The sequence below is a fragment of the Macrobrachium nipponense genome, chromosome 16, assembly GCF_015104395.2.
Source record: "Macrobrachium nipponense isolate FS-2020 chromosome 16, ASM1510439v2, whole genome shotgun sequence".
Classification (NCBI taxonomy): domain Eukaryota; kingdom Metazoa; phylum Arthropoda; class Malacostraca; order Decapoda; family Palaemonidae; genus Macrobrachium; species Macrobrachium nipponense.
In genome coordinates, this window is record NC_087209.1 from 630,716 (window position 1) to 645,715 (window position 15,000).

At 36.1% G+C, this 15,000-nt stretch overlaps 1 protein-coding gene across 3 annotated transcripts in view; it reads left to right on the plus strand.

The window, feature by feature from the left end:
- Positions 1–15,000, plus strand: part of LOC135195496 (uncharacterized) — a 153,838-nt gene that overhangs the window by 70,183 nt on the left and 68,655 nt on the right. For all 3 annotated transcript variants that reach the window (XM_064221713.1, XM_064221714.1, XM_064221716.1), the window contains one exon: positions 9,899–10,389. In XM_064221713.1, the coding sequence (XP_064077783.1) occupies positions 10,335–10,389 (55 nt within the window). In that variant the 5' untranslated portion in view covers positions 9,899–10,334. The remainder of the gene's footprint in view (positions 1–9,898; positions 10,390–15,000) is intronic.

The window sequence follows — 15,000 nt, forward strand, 5'->3', positions numbered from 1 at the left end:
CTTCAATTTAAGCTTCCACGGCGAGCACACTTTGTCTCATTGTCTTGGTCGTAGACGAGTTCAAGAAAATTCTTTGTCTTTATCATTTATCATTACCGGTGGTGTCCTAAGCCCCTTGAGTCATCGTGTGTCTCATCCTTTGATATTTCCCCTCACTATACCTTCCCCCAATCCCCATGCCCCCTACCCTCTTTTACATACCCGAAGCTCTGTCTGTCCATCCTTCTCTCTGTCACCACCTCACTCTCTCTCTCTCTCTCTCTCTCTCTCTCTATTTCATTTTTGACTCGCCCCCTCCCATTCTTCTTCTGTCATGGCTTGTCTCACCTCCGTCCGCCCGGAGCCCTTCATTACTGCTCCATGTCAAGGGAGCCTTAAACAGCCCTCCTCCCCCTCCCCTCCCCTCAAAACCCCCCCTAAAAACCTCCTACCTACTACCAATCCCCCAAACCCTCTCCAGTCCTTTCTACTACCCACTATACCCGAGGGATGATGAAGGAAGAAGACGAGGGGGGGGGGGGGGGTGGGGGGGGATTGGAATGGGAATGGGAATGGAATAGGGGAGGGGGAAAAGATTGGAGATGAAGAGGGGGGAAAGAAGATAGGGGAGGGAGAGGAAGTAGGGAGAGAGGGTGAGGGAGGAGAGATGGACGTCAGAATGGGATGATGCTCATTCTCCCTCATATTCTTCTTCTCCCCTTTTTCTGCGCTTACCTTTTCCCCTCGCGATGGGGAGGAAAAATTATTATAAAGGGGGGAGGGGAAGGTGGGGCTGGTTTTGTTTCCCTCATGATGATTCTTCGGAATATTCATGAAGGAAGGAAGGAAGGTTATTCGAGGGACCGAGAACAAGCAAAAAAAAAAAAAAAAAAAAAAAAAAAAAAAAAAAAGGAGGAGGGGGGTTGGAGGGGGCGATTCCAAGTTTTTTTTATTCCAGTTCCGTCGCTCTTGCAATGCTTGATTTGAGGAGATGGACATATGAGAGAGAGAGAGAGAGAGAGAGAGAGAGAGAGAGTGAGTGGTGTATCTCTTTTATTTTATATGAGTAACTAAGCAGAATTAAAGTATGAATTAGTTCAGTTTTTAAAGCTGTTATTTATCCGTGAAACTTTGACATATGTTAGAGAGAGAGAGAGAGAGAGAGAGAGAGAGAGAGAGAGAGAGAGAGAGAGAGAGAGAGAGAGAGAGTTTCTTATTCACTTTCATTAATTTGCCTTAATAACCAAATATAAGACTGAATGTTTGGCCTTATAATTTTTTATAATGTTACTGATTTGTGAAAATTGATCACGTGTTGGAAAGACACACACACACACACACACACACACACACACACAGAGAGAGAGAGAGAGAGAGAGAGAGAGAGAGATATGGTTGTTTCTGGTTTACTTCCATGACCTGATCATAAAAAAAGACAAATACACAAAAAAGACTTTTTTTTCAGTTTTTAGCAAATTTCTTTCTGTTACTGAATAGTGAAAAACGAACATGATTATGTTAAAAAGGAAGACAAGAGAGAGAGAGAGAGAGAGAGAGAGAGAGAGAGAGAGAGAGAGAGAGAGAGAGAGAGAGACTCCCTCCGTACCTGTTATAAAGGCATTGTTATTCATATGAGTTATTAGAGATGTAAATTTGCAATTTGTTGTTTTGAGACGTCGTCAGGATTTCTCTCTCTCTCTCTCTCTCTCTCTCTCTCTCTCTCTCTCTCTCTCTCTCTCTGTCTCGCCAATTTTCTTGCTTATTTCTATGTTTTTGCTTTCTTCTTATCCTATGTTTCCTTCACCTATTCGTCTTTTCTTCTATTTTTCTCTATTGTTTCATCGTTTCTTCATAAATTTTCTCATTTTTTCTGATGATATTACATTCCAATTCCTTCACTTTTTCTTCTTCTAATTTTCTACTGTCTTTATATTTGCTACTCTGCTTTTTTGTCTGTTTTTTCCCTCAGTAATGTCTATTGGATTTCTTTATCTATTTTTCTTCTTCTCGTCCTTTTCGTGAATATTTTAGGATAAATTTGGTAATGCCCTGTGTCCAAAATTCCAACATTTTTTTCCTTACTCTCTTATTTCAAACACTATGAAGAATCTCTATTTTCACGACCGCGTAAAAATGCAGATGACAACTTGATTGATTGTTTATATATTCTAAATTGCACACATTTTATTTTGCCTTGCATTTTGTAAGTTTCTTGTGTTTCGACGGATGCTCACTGCAATCAGATCTTCTGTTATGGTCTGTCTGTCAGTTTAGTACAGAAACTCACACACACACACACACATGTAATATATATATATATATATATATATATATATATATATATATATATATATATATATATATATATATATATATATAACCCCCTCACTACTCCTCTTTGCTTAATCAAAAATCAAAGCACACCACGAGGACCATAAAAAAACACGCGAACGACTTCCGAAGCCGCCCCCCCCCCCCAAAACCCCATCCCCACCCCTGACAGCAGAGATTCTCTCTTCAGCGCCTTTCGAAATAAAACGAGATCTCCGACGTCAACGGCGGGTGTCCACAGCGCACACACCTGAGCAGGTGTTTTTCACACCCCTCGTAAAACCAAGCACTTGCAATACAGGTATGCATCAGGTGTTTTTTCCCACGCCCTCGTAAAACACCCAGCACTTGCGATACAGGTATGCGTCGCGTTCATTGCTCTCAGTGGGGGAGAGCATGAGTACTTTGAAGCGATATCAAGACGGCCGAATAATCACAGCAGGAAGAGGACGTAGACATCCAGGGGAATAAACGTGTATCTCCCCGAGTATTTCAGCCTTGGATTACATCCAACAAAAACATAAAATAAAACAAAACGATGAGATTAAAATGCCGAGTTACAGCTGTGCTTTACACAGTCTTGTCAGTCTTGAGCTACACATTTTATTATTATTATTATTATTATTATTATTATTATTTATTATTATTATTATTATTACCAATACCAGCCCTTAAACCGAAGACGACCCCGGCCCCGAACTGAACTACGCCTACGGAATAATACCAGGACTGACGACGAACCTGCTTGACCTGGACCTGATATCCTGTTCTAATAAAAGATTACCTTCATTTTATAATTTTTTGAAAATTCCCAATATGAATATTGGTCAGTTACTCAGAAAAATCGCTGAGCCTGAGAAGCGAATTGTAAGGAAAATAGAAAAAACAATATATAAATCAAACTCGCTTAATTCTGCCATTTCTTTTTAACAGTATTTGCCTAAAAGAGGGTCTTCTACCAAAATATTATTATTATTATTATTATTATTATTATTATTATTATTATTATTATTATTATTATTATTATTATTATTATTATTATTATTATTCACTAAAACGACCCCTATTCTTACAGAACAAGCCCACAGAGGCCACTGATTTGAACTTCAAGATTCCAAAGAATATGGTGCTCCTTTTTTTTTTTTGGTGAGTTTCACAGCTCCCTTTGGCGTTGGGCGAGGGTAGTTTCAACCTCATCAGAGCAGGTCATTAACAAACGCCGCGATGCCGCCCAGCAAGTGCTTACCGTATTCCGTCTGGAGGTTGATGTTATGTTACGAGGCTCGTTGCCCCGGATTAATTTCGCTTTTCGACGACGTCACGTTTCTCTCTCTCTCTCTCTCTCTCTCTCTCTCTCTCTCTTCTCTCTCGCTCCCCGAAATTGATAAGATGTTATTAATATCTTTCTCTCTTTCTCTCTCTCTGAAATAGGAAAAGTATTTTAATTTAATTCTCTCTCTCTCTCTCTCTCTCTCTCTCTCTCTGATGGAATAATAAGTATTTGAGACATCCTAATCCTTGTAACTCATTGTAACAGGAAAGTAGATATACTCTTCTCTCTCTCTCAAGTAGGCGTCCTACAGACCCTACATATGAAATGCGGTAATCTCCTGAATAATAATAATAATAATATAATAATAATAATAATAATAATATAATAATAATAATAATAATAATAATATAGTAATAATAATAATAATTTGATTGACAAATCAAGAAGAAAGTATCACTCATTGAGTGTCGCAATACCATACACAGAGTTGAAGAGAAAGAGAGGGAAAAAATGGATAAGTATCAAGATCTGAAAATAGAAATAATAAGGATATGGGATATGCCAGTGGAAATTGTACCCATAATCTTGGGAACACTAGGCACGATCCCAAGATCCCTGAAAAGGAACCTGGAAGAACTAGCAGCCAAAGTAGCTCCGGGACTCGTGCAGAAGAGTGTGCTCCTAGAAACAGCACAGGAAGTGAGAAAAGTGATGGACTCCTAAGGAGGCAGGATGCAACCCGGAACCCCACACTATGAAAACCACCCATTCGGATAGGATGACTGTGATTGAATAAAAAAAAAAATAATATATTAAATAATTCATCGTTTACGTATTTCATTTCGCAGCGAATTGCTCCATCCAGTCACCTCGTCTTCACACATTCTATTTCATAGAACTGTAGTGATGAAAAAAAAAAATCTCCAGTAAAAAAATACCCATACTAACACGAGTCCTAAAATGAAGAAACAGATCCACATTTTTATGTATTGGGTATCCTAATATTCTTAAACATTACATAATTGTGGATTTTCGGTACTGAAGTGGATCGCCATTAGATACTTTGCAGATCTCGTATATCTATATATATATATATATATATATATATATATATATATATATATATATATATATATATATATATAAATGTGTGTGTGTGTGTGTGTGTGTGTGGTGTGACTGGTAAAAATGTTCTGTTTACAATAGAATTCCATCTAGTAAAAGGAGCCGCTAAAAACGCCAGAATATAGAAAGAAATTACTATTTTTCTGTAACTCTCCTCATTCTTTACTTACCTGAAGAGAGAGACAGCACGTCTCTGAAATATAGTAAGTTTATTTCTATATTTTGGCGTTTTTAGCGGCTCCTTTTATTATATATATATTTATATATTATATAGTATATATATATATATATTATATATGTGTGTGGTGTGTGTGTGTGTGTGTGTGTGTGTATGTAAATAAATCATCCTGTTAAAAGAGGTTACGTCTCAAGTATAAAAGGCCCATTTAAAAAACTGGTTTAAAGCCAAGGACTATATTTCGGTGTACTAACTTCCACCTTTATCAAGTATACATACATTATTTATATACTGCAGAGAGATTATTATAAATATTTAATTCTGGCTCTATTTTTCGAGACCAATAAAGCTTCTCTCTCTCTCTCTCTCTCTCTCTCTCTCAGGAGTCTCTCTCTCTCTCTCTCTCTCTCTCTCTAAGGGACCCTTTGCTTGAGTTTCGCATGAAATAATAATAATAATGTTGTTAGTCGCTGACAGGAGGCATCAATAATATCCTTAAAGATATATGAACTCTCTGCTTTCATTCTGGTCACAGTGTCAAACAGAAAGCCTATTCTCTCTCTCTGCTCTCTCTCGCTCTCTCTCTCGTCGCCTCATCTCTCTCTCTCATCGTCTCTCTCTCTCTCTCGTCTTTAGCCTCCCTGTGTTAGAAATAGAGCATCTTTTCTCTCTCTCTCTCTCTCTCTCTCTCCTCCTCTCCTCTCCATCTCTCTCTCTTCTCTCCTCTCTCTCTCTATTTTCTTCAAGGTTCAGTGTTAAAAAGAAATCATATATGTTTTTCTTATCTCTGTATTCATTCAGGTTTCAGTGTTAAAAAACCCATTCTCTCTCTCACTTTTTTTCATTTAGGTCTCAGTGTTAAAAAGAAAGCATCTCTCTCTCTCTCTCTCTCCTCTCTCTCTCTCTCTCTCTCTCTCTCTGTTTTCATTCAATTTTCAGTGTTAAAAAGAATGCACATTCTCTCTCGTCTGTAAACCTCCGATGTTAGAAATACATCGTCTTCTCTCTCTCTCTCTCTCTTTGTTTTCATTCAGCTCCCAGTGTTAAATAGAAATCATATTCTCTCTCTCTCTCTCTCTCTCTCTCTCTCTCTCGTCTCTCCCTCTCTCTCTCTCTCTCTCTCTCCAACCTTCCTTCCTTCTGCATGTCTTCAAAGTAACCTTTAATAATACTTTTTCTCTCTCCAATCTCCACTGGCATGTACCCGAGTCGAAAGGTTACCTTTAATCTTTAAAAACCAATCAGCGCCGTTCAGGTGAGCATTTACTCTTCCCCTGAATACTGGAACACTTCAGGAATACGTATTAATTCATTCGTAGATGGCGGACAGGAACGTAGTGGTCTTATTCTCGGCGTTTGCGAGTCATGACACCGTATGGTCAGCCGTCGCCACGCGCACACACACACACACACACACACACATATATATGTATATGTATATGTATATATATATATATATATGTATATATATATATATATATATATATATATATATATATATATATATATATATATATATACACACACACAAGCCGGTATTGTTTGAACCGCAAAATCGTCGTTATTTTTCATCGTGGAAGAAATGTGAGATCATATTTGGATTCCTCGTGAAAAGTTCAATCTAAGTAATGCTTTCTTTTTTTTTCCCCCTACGAATAATAATAAAGAAGTTAGCATGGCCGGATCAAAACGGTACCCGGTGTATACGATCCCCTAAAAAATTTACATACTATATGGTCTGAATTTGGTTCAATTCGGGCCAGCAGTTTCGCCGTCTATAGCGAATATACACTACATAGTCCGACCGTCAGCTATATATATATATATATATATATATAATATATATATATATATATATATATATATATATAATATATATAGGGGAGAGTGGGGTAAGAAGCCCCCCTTAAGGAGAAATGCATATATAGTCTACAGTATTTCAGCTATTGACCTAACAGAGATATTTTTCTAGAAAGCTTTGTTATTGGAGTATCTACGATATAATCCCATGAGAAGCTGTTAGCAATTTAGGATAGTAAAAACATGGACCGGAAAAAAAGAACAAAGGGGGCCTTTTACCCCATGGGTGGGGTAAGAAGCCCACGGTGGGGGCTTTTTGCCCCATACTTAAGATATTGTGGTACTTCATGAAAACTACCATTTATATTGAAAAGTAGACGCCTACTTTTACTAAATATAAAAAATTCAACCTTCCACATAAAAAATATTCAAGAATAATGTTGGAAAATATACAAAAATTAATCATAGAGTTCTTAGTTTCTTGTAAAACCTAGGAACTTTTTGGTATTCATAGCAACTGAAATTAGCAAAATTGTAAAATAAATTGACACTTCCTCTACATGACAGCTGTAGCAGCACAATTAGAAATAAATTTACTTTTATATAGCACCAAGAATAACACAATAAAAGAAATAATGGATAAGTTTTGCATAAGGACAAAAATGACATAAGTCAAAAAAGGTATACTAATTTTATTTACATTACTCCATTCTCTCTGGCTAAAGTCCTGTGACTGTGATGGCCATCTGGAATTGTAATGTGCTTTTCTGCTCGACTTGGCTCAACAATTTTAACAAAGTGATGTAGCCAGTCTACGAAACAACCAGCATTAGACCATCCATTTGCTGTGCATCTAGCAATTGATCCAGGTGAGCTGCCGATTATAAGTAGTGAAGTCATCCTTTTACGGGCAAATATAAACATAAGAGGAAGACAAACTCTTGCTGCCTTCATTGCACAATAAGAGGTAATCTGTCCTCTTTCACCACTGGTTACAACGTCTAACTGATCAGATGGGGTAAAAAGAAACCCCCTGGGCTTCTTGCCCCAAAGCGAGGTGGGCCTTTTAACCCCACTTGCCATTTTTTTAAGAAAACTAAATCCACCTGTACCTCAATTAATTGAGTTTCAAGTCTAGATTGCATTGCAAGATATTTCTTAGCTCTCATTTAAAGTAACTGTAGTTAAAGTACTGACTTTACTGACAAGATGTCCGTCACAGGATCTTCCTGATATAGCACGCATACATACATGAAATGTGTCCAAGAAGAAAAAAGCTTGCTGGCTGTGTCCCATTCTAGTTCTCCCTGGCTGTTTGGTATAGAAAGCTTCAGGCAGAAGTGTTGCTGCACTGATCAGCTGACTAATAAGCAAGGAAATAGGGGAGGTCTTTTACCCCCCTCTACCCTATATATATATATATATATATATATATATATATATATATATATATATATATATATAGAGAGGAGAGAGAGAGAGAGAGAGAGAGCGAGAGAGAGAGAGAGAGAGAGAGAGAGAGAGAGAGAGAGATGATAAACAAGTTGGTACCTCAGTATAAGCTATATATATATATATATATATATATATATATATATAATATATATATATATATATAAAAAACAATTTTTAGTTTTTTTACTTTCAATAAGAATATAATTCAGTCCATTCCGTAAGCTCATCTGTCTCCTAGAAGCAAAAGCCGATGGATAAAATATTCATAAACAATAAGTGAATTGTCAACGCCGTTGGCGTTACCGAATGTCTTTATAAAATCGAAATTAGAAATCGAGATCATTTATGTTATTTAAAAGCGAGATTTGTTTATATGGCGAACGTCAACGTATGGGAAAAACGCAGCATAGTCGTTGAATTCGTTATTCAATTTATCTTATTTATTTATTCAGGACCGTGAATTAAATTTTTCATCATTCTCATGGAATTAAATCTGGCTAAACGTTACTCTTCTCATTTTCGTATTATTTTTATTCTTTGCTGTTTTTCGTTGTGTAAAAAAATTATCTATTTCTGTATTGTTGCGAATGAGATCGTTGGCATCATTATTTATTTAAAGATAGCACCACTCGAATGAGGTAATAAGGTCAGTACGGATGAAGATTTACTTTTGTGTAACTGTTCCGTACATTACTTCATAAACAGCGCTATGCTGGGTCGCATATATATATCTTATATATATATATATATAATATATATATATGTATGTCTAATGTATATATTGTTGTATATTATATATATATATATATATATAGATATATATCTATATATATATATTATATATAATAATATATAATGTATTATATATATATATATATATATATTACATAAATAAATATCTAAATATTTATTTATAGATATATATATTATATATATATATATATATAATATATATATGTAGTGTGGGGGATAAGACTAGGCCTTCGATTTATTGTCCTTTACTTAGCAGACTACATTGTTTGTCTTTAAATCGAGGCATGTTTTTATATATTCATCATGTTCCATATTTTCGTAACTCAATTATACTTATATATATTGGTATGCGTGTGTGCGCATGTGTACAGGTATATCAGTAGACTTCAGTGGGTCCGGAATAAGAAGGGCAATTTCAAAAGTGTATCGTGAAAGGTGTAGAGAAAGACGCAGAAAGTGTTAGTTAGATGTTGTAGAGGAGGTATTAGAAAGAAAGGGCTTTGCTATCCAGGAAGCTCAGGAGAAGGTGTCAGTCTCTATAAATACTTGGGAAGTTTTTCTGCATGGGGTCTCATCCACGATTCGTCGGTTATAGCAGAGATATAAATGTTTAAGTGCCATTCCTATTTACTTTCTTGTTCATCCTTTTTTCACGTCTTAGTTATCTATTGTCGTAGTATTTTCATCTTTCATCTAAATAAATGTATAAATATTCTATATTTCTACGTCAGCATTTATATATTTCCATATATCTATAAAACATGAATATATAATTTGTATAACACTAAATAAATATTCTTTATACGTATCTGCATGAATATGATTTATGTGTAAGTGTCAATTTCAGTATAATTCTTTAAAGATTTGTATCAAAAATACAATTTACCTAAATATCTATAAAATATAGTTCTCTATAAATATCTTTTGATTGAAGAAAGCTCCATCTTCCCCAAGCTGTATAATCCACGTTATTAATCCTAATCCCATTTTTTTCTTTATTTCAGAGAGTGGGAGAGAGAGAGTGCAGCAGATTCCCCAGGATAAAGTAGTGAACGAAGTGTCTCGTTGAATATCGTTCTCTCGAGCTCACTCTTTAAGTGACAAGAGACAAGAGGGAGAGCGTAAAGAACAAGTATATACCCTTTTAATCTCGTAAGTGAAATCACGCGGTGTTTTCGTGAGCTGAGCTGGAAGTCAGTGTTACAAAGTGGTGGATGAGATGAGTTGTATAAATATGTAGGAAGTTGATTTAGGATGAGCGTTGAGTAAAAGCAACTGAACGTCAACTCTCGAGAAATGGTACGAATTTGAACGCTGGATCGTGAGGTAACGGGTTAGCGTCCTTCTTCAGTATCTTGATCGGCCCAGAGACGAAATTTTCGGTGCTAAATAAGACAGAAGAGCAAGATTGCGCGCAAGAAAGAACATTGGACATACAAAATGGCTTCGTTACTTCCACTCCTGTTCATCCTGACAAGTGTTTACTTCGGACCAGGTAAGTTTATTTGATTTATGAACCAAATCTCATAGTACGATAGCCATTACCTTGCACCGCTAGGCCGATAGGATGATTTTTGACATTTCATGTGTTCTCGCATGGATTCGTTCGTGTGTGCTCTATTTTCGTGTATTTTCTTTAATTCGCTCTAGCTTAGTCCACTGGTGTCGATTCGTTCATCTCATCATAGCTGGGTTCGATCACATTGCACATCACCCTTGTCTTGTGATTGGTGTCTGGAAATATAGGTCTACGTGAAATGGAGTTCTCTAATCTCGGTGGAGATGTGAGTCTTAGGATTTTGGTAGAACGCTTCTTATAAAGGTGTCAGTACAGTCTATTTGTTTCTCATTATCGTATTTGTAGCAGTTGTTTGTCACTGATTGCAAAAAGAGAACTTATATATGGTTAACAAACGCGCGCACACACACACGAAGCCGTTAGCTCTGTATGGGCGGTTGGGTGTTGGAGTCGGTGGATTAAGGGGGGGGGGGGGTTGTTAGAGGGGTGACAATTGTTGGGATTATGATATCTACAACCCTCGTTTTTAAATTAAGGAGAGAGAGAGATGAGAGCGAGAGAGATGAAGAGAGAGAGAGAGAGAGAGAGAGAGAGAGATATTTCTGCCAATGTACTGACCAAGCAGGTGACTTGCAAAATCTCAAGAGTGAGCCACTACCTTACAGTCCGCCCCCGGCGAATTAATTTATGCGTATTCCTGAAGTGTTCCAGTATTCAGGGGAAGAGTAAATGCTCACCTGAACGGCGCTGATTGGTTTTTAAGGATTAAAGGTAACCTTTCGACTCGGGTAAATGCCAGTGGAGATTGGAGAGAGAGAAAAAGTATTATTAAAGGTTACTTTGAAGACATGCAGAAGGAAGGAAGGTTGGAGAGAGAGAGAGAGAGAGAGAGAGAGAGAATATGATTTCTTTTTAAAACTGGGTCCTGAATGATAGAGAGGGAGAGGGGGGGGGGAAGATGCTGTATTTCTAACACTAGAGGCTGAGAGAGAGAGAGAGAGAGAGAGAGAGAGAGAGAATATGTGAAGAGACCGGAAAATTAAAGCAAGGTTGTCCCCGATGCATTGTCTGAACGAAATTCGGAACACAGCCAGATTTGACCCTAGAAGCCCTTTACTTACAAGCTCTGTTTCTATTTGCATTCTTTATTTTCACATTTTCTTTTTTATTTTTTTTTGTCGCTGTCCCCGTTAATAAAAGAGAGAGAGAGAGAGAGAGTGAGAGAGATGGCCTATCGAATTTACTAATGGAGTTCGTGATTGTTATGTTTTGGTAATTACACCGTGTGAGTGAAATTAAATGTATATATATATATATATTTATATGTTTTTATATATATTTTACGTCCATATAATATATATATATATATATGTTTACGTATGGGCCTGGCCTTGAATGGGCTCCTATACGTAAACAGGAATAGTTGAGGGAAAAACAAAGTAATACTTGAAACTTACCGTAAAAAAAAAGGCTTATTTTAAAGTGAACATTTACTCTAAGAGGAAAAGGTCGCCAGAAACTCAGCTAATTATTTTACATCTATTTATTTACAAGAGGCTGCTTAACAGCCAGGGTTTAAGTAAATGCAACTGGTCCCCCACATGGACTAATAATATCTCTCAAGTGAATGATAGCTGCCTCAAAAAAAAAAAAATGAAATTCACAATAAAAGCTGGTTTCGAAATCTTGCAGTAATGCAACACTTGCGGGCGGATAACACCTTGATTCACGGTGACTCAGTGAATCTGGAAAAAAAAGATCCCAGATTAGACAAGATAAAAGAAAAAGGACTTCTTGCCCAAGTTACGATTATTCAGTTCTCTAATACTGGGGAAAAGGAACTTTAATGTTTCACTGAGGTATGCAAGGACTTCATTTGTCTGGGACGATCGCACAAGGGAAGCATGCGGCCATGAGGCAGTGAGGAACAAAGGAATATTCAATGGAGTAGAAGTTTGAATTTTGAAAACTAGGAGGTAAGGGACTGGCAATATGCTGTTTCACAAGACGTACCTGGATGCCATGATCAGTGTGGACCTTTGTAGAAATGCGGCCTGGCTTTGTCTCAGGTCTGGGCCTCGGGCGCGCCACTAACACCTTTAGGCCTAAGGGTGGGAGGCTGGTGGTTGGACATCCGTCCGAGGTCACGACTGCAGCTGACTGAGCGGTTACCAACACTTGGAATGAAAACTAATTTAAAATGAATTCCCCTAACATATCACAGACAAAAGAATTGTACACTTCTTTTGCCGTAACTATTAGTAGAACACTCCTAACTAGCTAGGCTTTCTAACACAACAATAAACCCTGGCAAAGCACTTCCTAGGTTGATCTGGTACTTTCTGGCATCTATCTAATACACATGCTCGTGTGTCTTGTCAGACGAGAACAATGCAAAATATCAGAGAATTCACTCGGCGCCTGGCTGTTACAATATAATAATATTTCTCACTTAACACTCTTTTGAACACTTCTAAAATAAATACTTAAACGTACCTTAAGCTAACATTTGTTATAAATAATCATATTATATGAATGGTATACCTTACCGTGAGTCAGTGTGTGTCTTCCGCTGCAAGTGTGCTTTGATTTGCGCTTTGTAAAAACATTTACACTACGTTTTACAAGGGATAACGCGTTTTACAAGCTTTTTAAGCAAGCTGGGTTCGGATTTCGGCAAGAGTCGCCATTGTTTACATATTGGAGCCTCTTTCAAGGCCAGGCCCATACGTAAACAATATATATATATATATATATATCATATATATATATATATATATATATATATATATATATATATATATATATATAGTATAGACATTCTTCTCTTCTGGTTCTGACTTTAGAAGATTCATCCTAACATAAACCATAATCTGCTTGTTGTTTGTTTTTTTTTATTAAGCTGGCCTTATGCCAGCACGGGCTCTTGCTCATAGAGCAGCCCGTCAAAAAACCATGAAATTGCAGCAGTATAGTTTCATTCTCTGATTATTATTATTATTTCATCGGGACAAAATGAAACCTCCATTGGTCTGTGCAAATGTCGATCTCAGACGCTGTTGTCACAGCGAGTGCTCTGTTTATTTTTTTATTTTTTATATATATATTTTTTTTTGTCGCTGGCGCTGACGTCATCGGAACTTTATCAAAACAAGTAAAAAAAATCGCCAATGTTTCTTCGGATGATAAAGAGCATTGCAATCAATGAGGCCTTTATCCATAATGGTGATTAGAGGAATGATTAGTGAAATACCAACGGGTAATCATCGAAATCATGCGACCTCTACTCTTAATGACTGGCAGCTCTTATCACTGATAGGTCACGGCACCAGATTATTATTATTTTTTTTTTTTTTTTTTTTTTTTTTTTTTGGTAATAATTCGTTTTTAGTTAAAGGGCAATTCCATTTCTGTAGTAGTGCTGGGACGGATAACTCGTTGTCGACGAATTATATATGCATTACATGGGGAGTAAGCCTACAAATTACTTGTTGTTGTTGTTGATGTTGTTGGTAGGGGGTAGGAAAATTGTATGGTAAAGCCTAAAAAAATCCTGAAACAGGTTTCGCGTTGAGTTAAAGATACTTGAATTTTAGGGTAGGGTATTTATGAATTATTTATTAGTATGAAAATATAAAATAAATAAATAATGTGCATGTTAAACAATACAGAAAAATGATTTCTAATAAAATACAGCGTCTTTATTTTAATTTTCGTTGGCGAAACAAGGCTCTATTTGACTGCAGATTTTAGCACGTTTTGATTTACGTTAAAAGTCAGGAATATAATGTTTACAACTTATGGCTGAGGAGAAAATCTTGTACACGTCCCGAGTAAGCTGGAGGTCGGATCACTCTTTGCTATTTAAAAAAAAAAAAAAATTTATATACAGACATTTATTTTTTTTGTTGGGTTTTGAGAAAAGAATATTTATTTGTGGGTTTAGAGGAAAAATATATACAAATTATTTCATTGTTGGGTTTTGAAAACAAAATTATCTAATTGGTGGTGTTTGAGGAAAAAAATCACATATACAGACATTTATTTTATTGTTGGATTTTGAGAAAAAATATTTATTTTTGGGGATAGAAAAAAATGCATATACATAAATTTATTTTATTGTTGGGTTTTGAGAAAAGGATATTTATTCTATTGGTTGGGTTTGAGGAAAAAGTATATACAGGGGTTAGAAAAAAATGCATATTTAGACATTTATTTTATTGTTGGGTTTTGAGAAAAATTTTTATATATGTGTGGGTTAGAGGAAACAATATATACAGACATTATTTTATTGTAGGGTTTAAAACAAAAAAATTTTTCGGTGGGGTTTGAGGTAAAAAAAATCACATATATACAGGCATTTATGTTATTGGTGGGATATGAGAAAAATATCTATATATATATATATATATATATATATAATATATATATATATATATATGCAGTCATTTCTTTCACTGTTGAGTTTCTAGAAATTAGTATTGACGGGTATTACCACATCTGAAAGTAAAAAAAAAAAAAAATAGTCATTTATAATCTTCTGGAGTGCGTAAGGTATTGGTGTCAGAAAATCTGTCTTGTTAATTC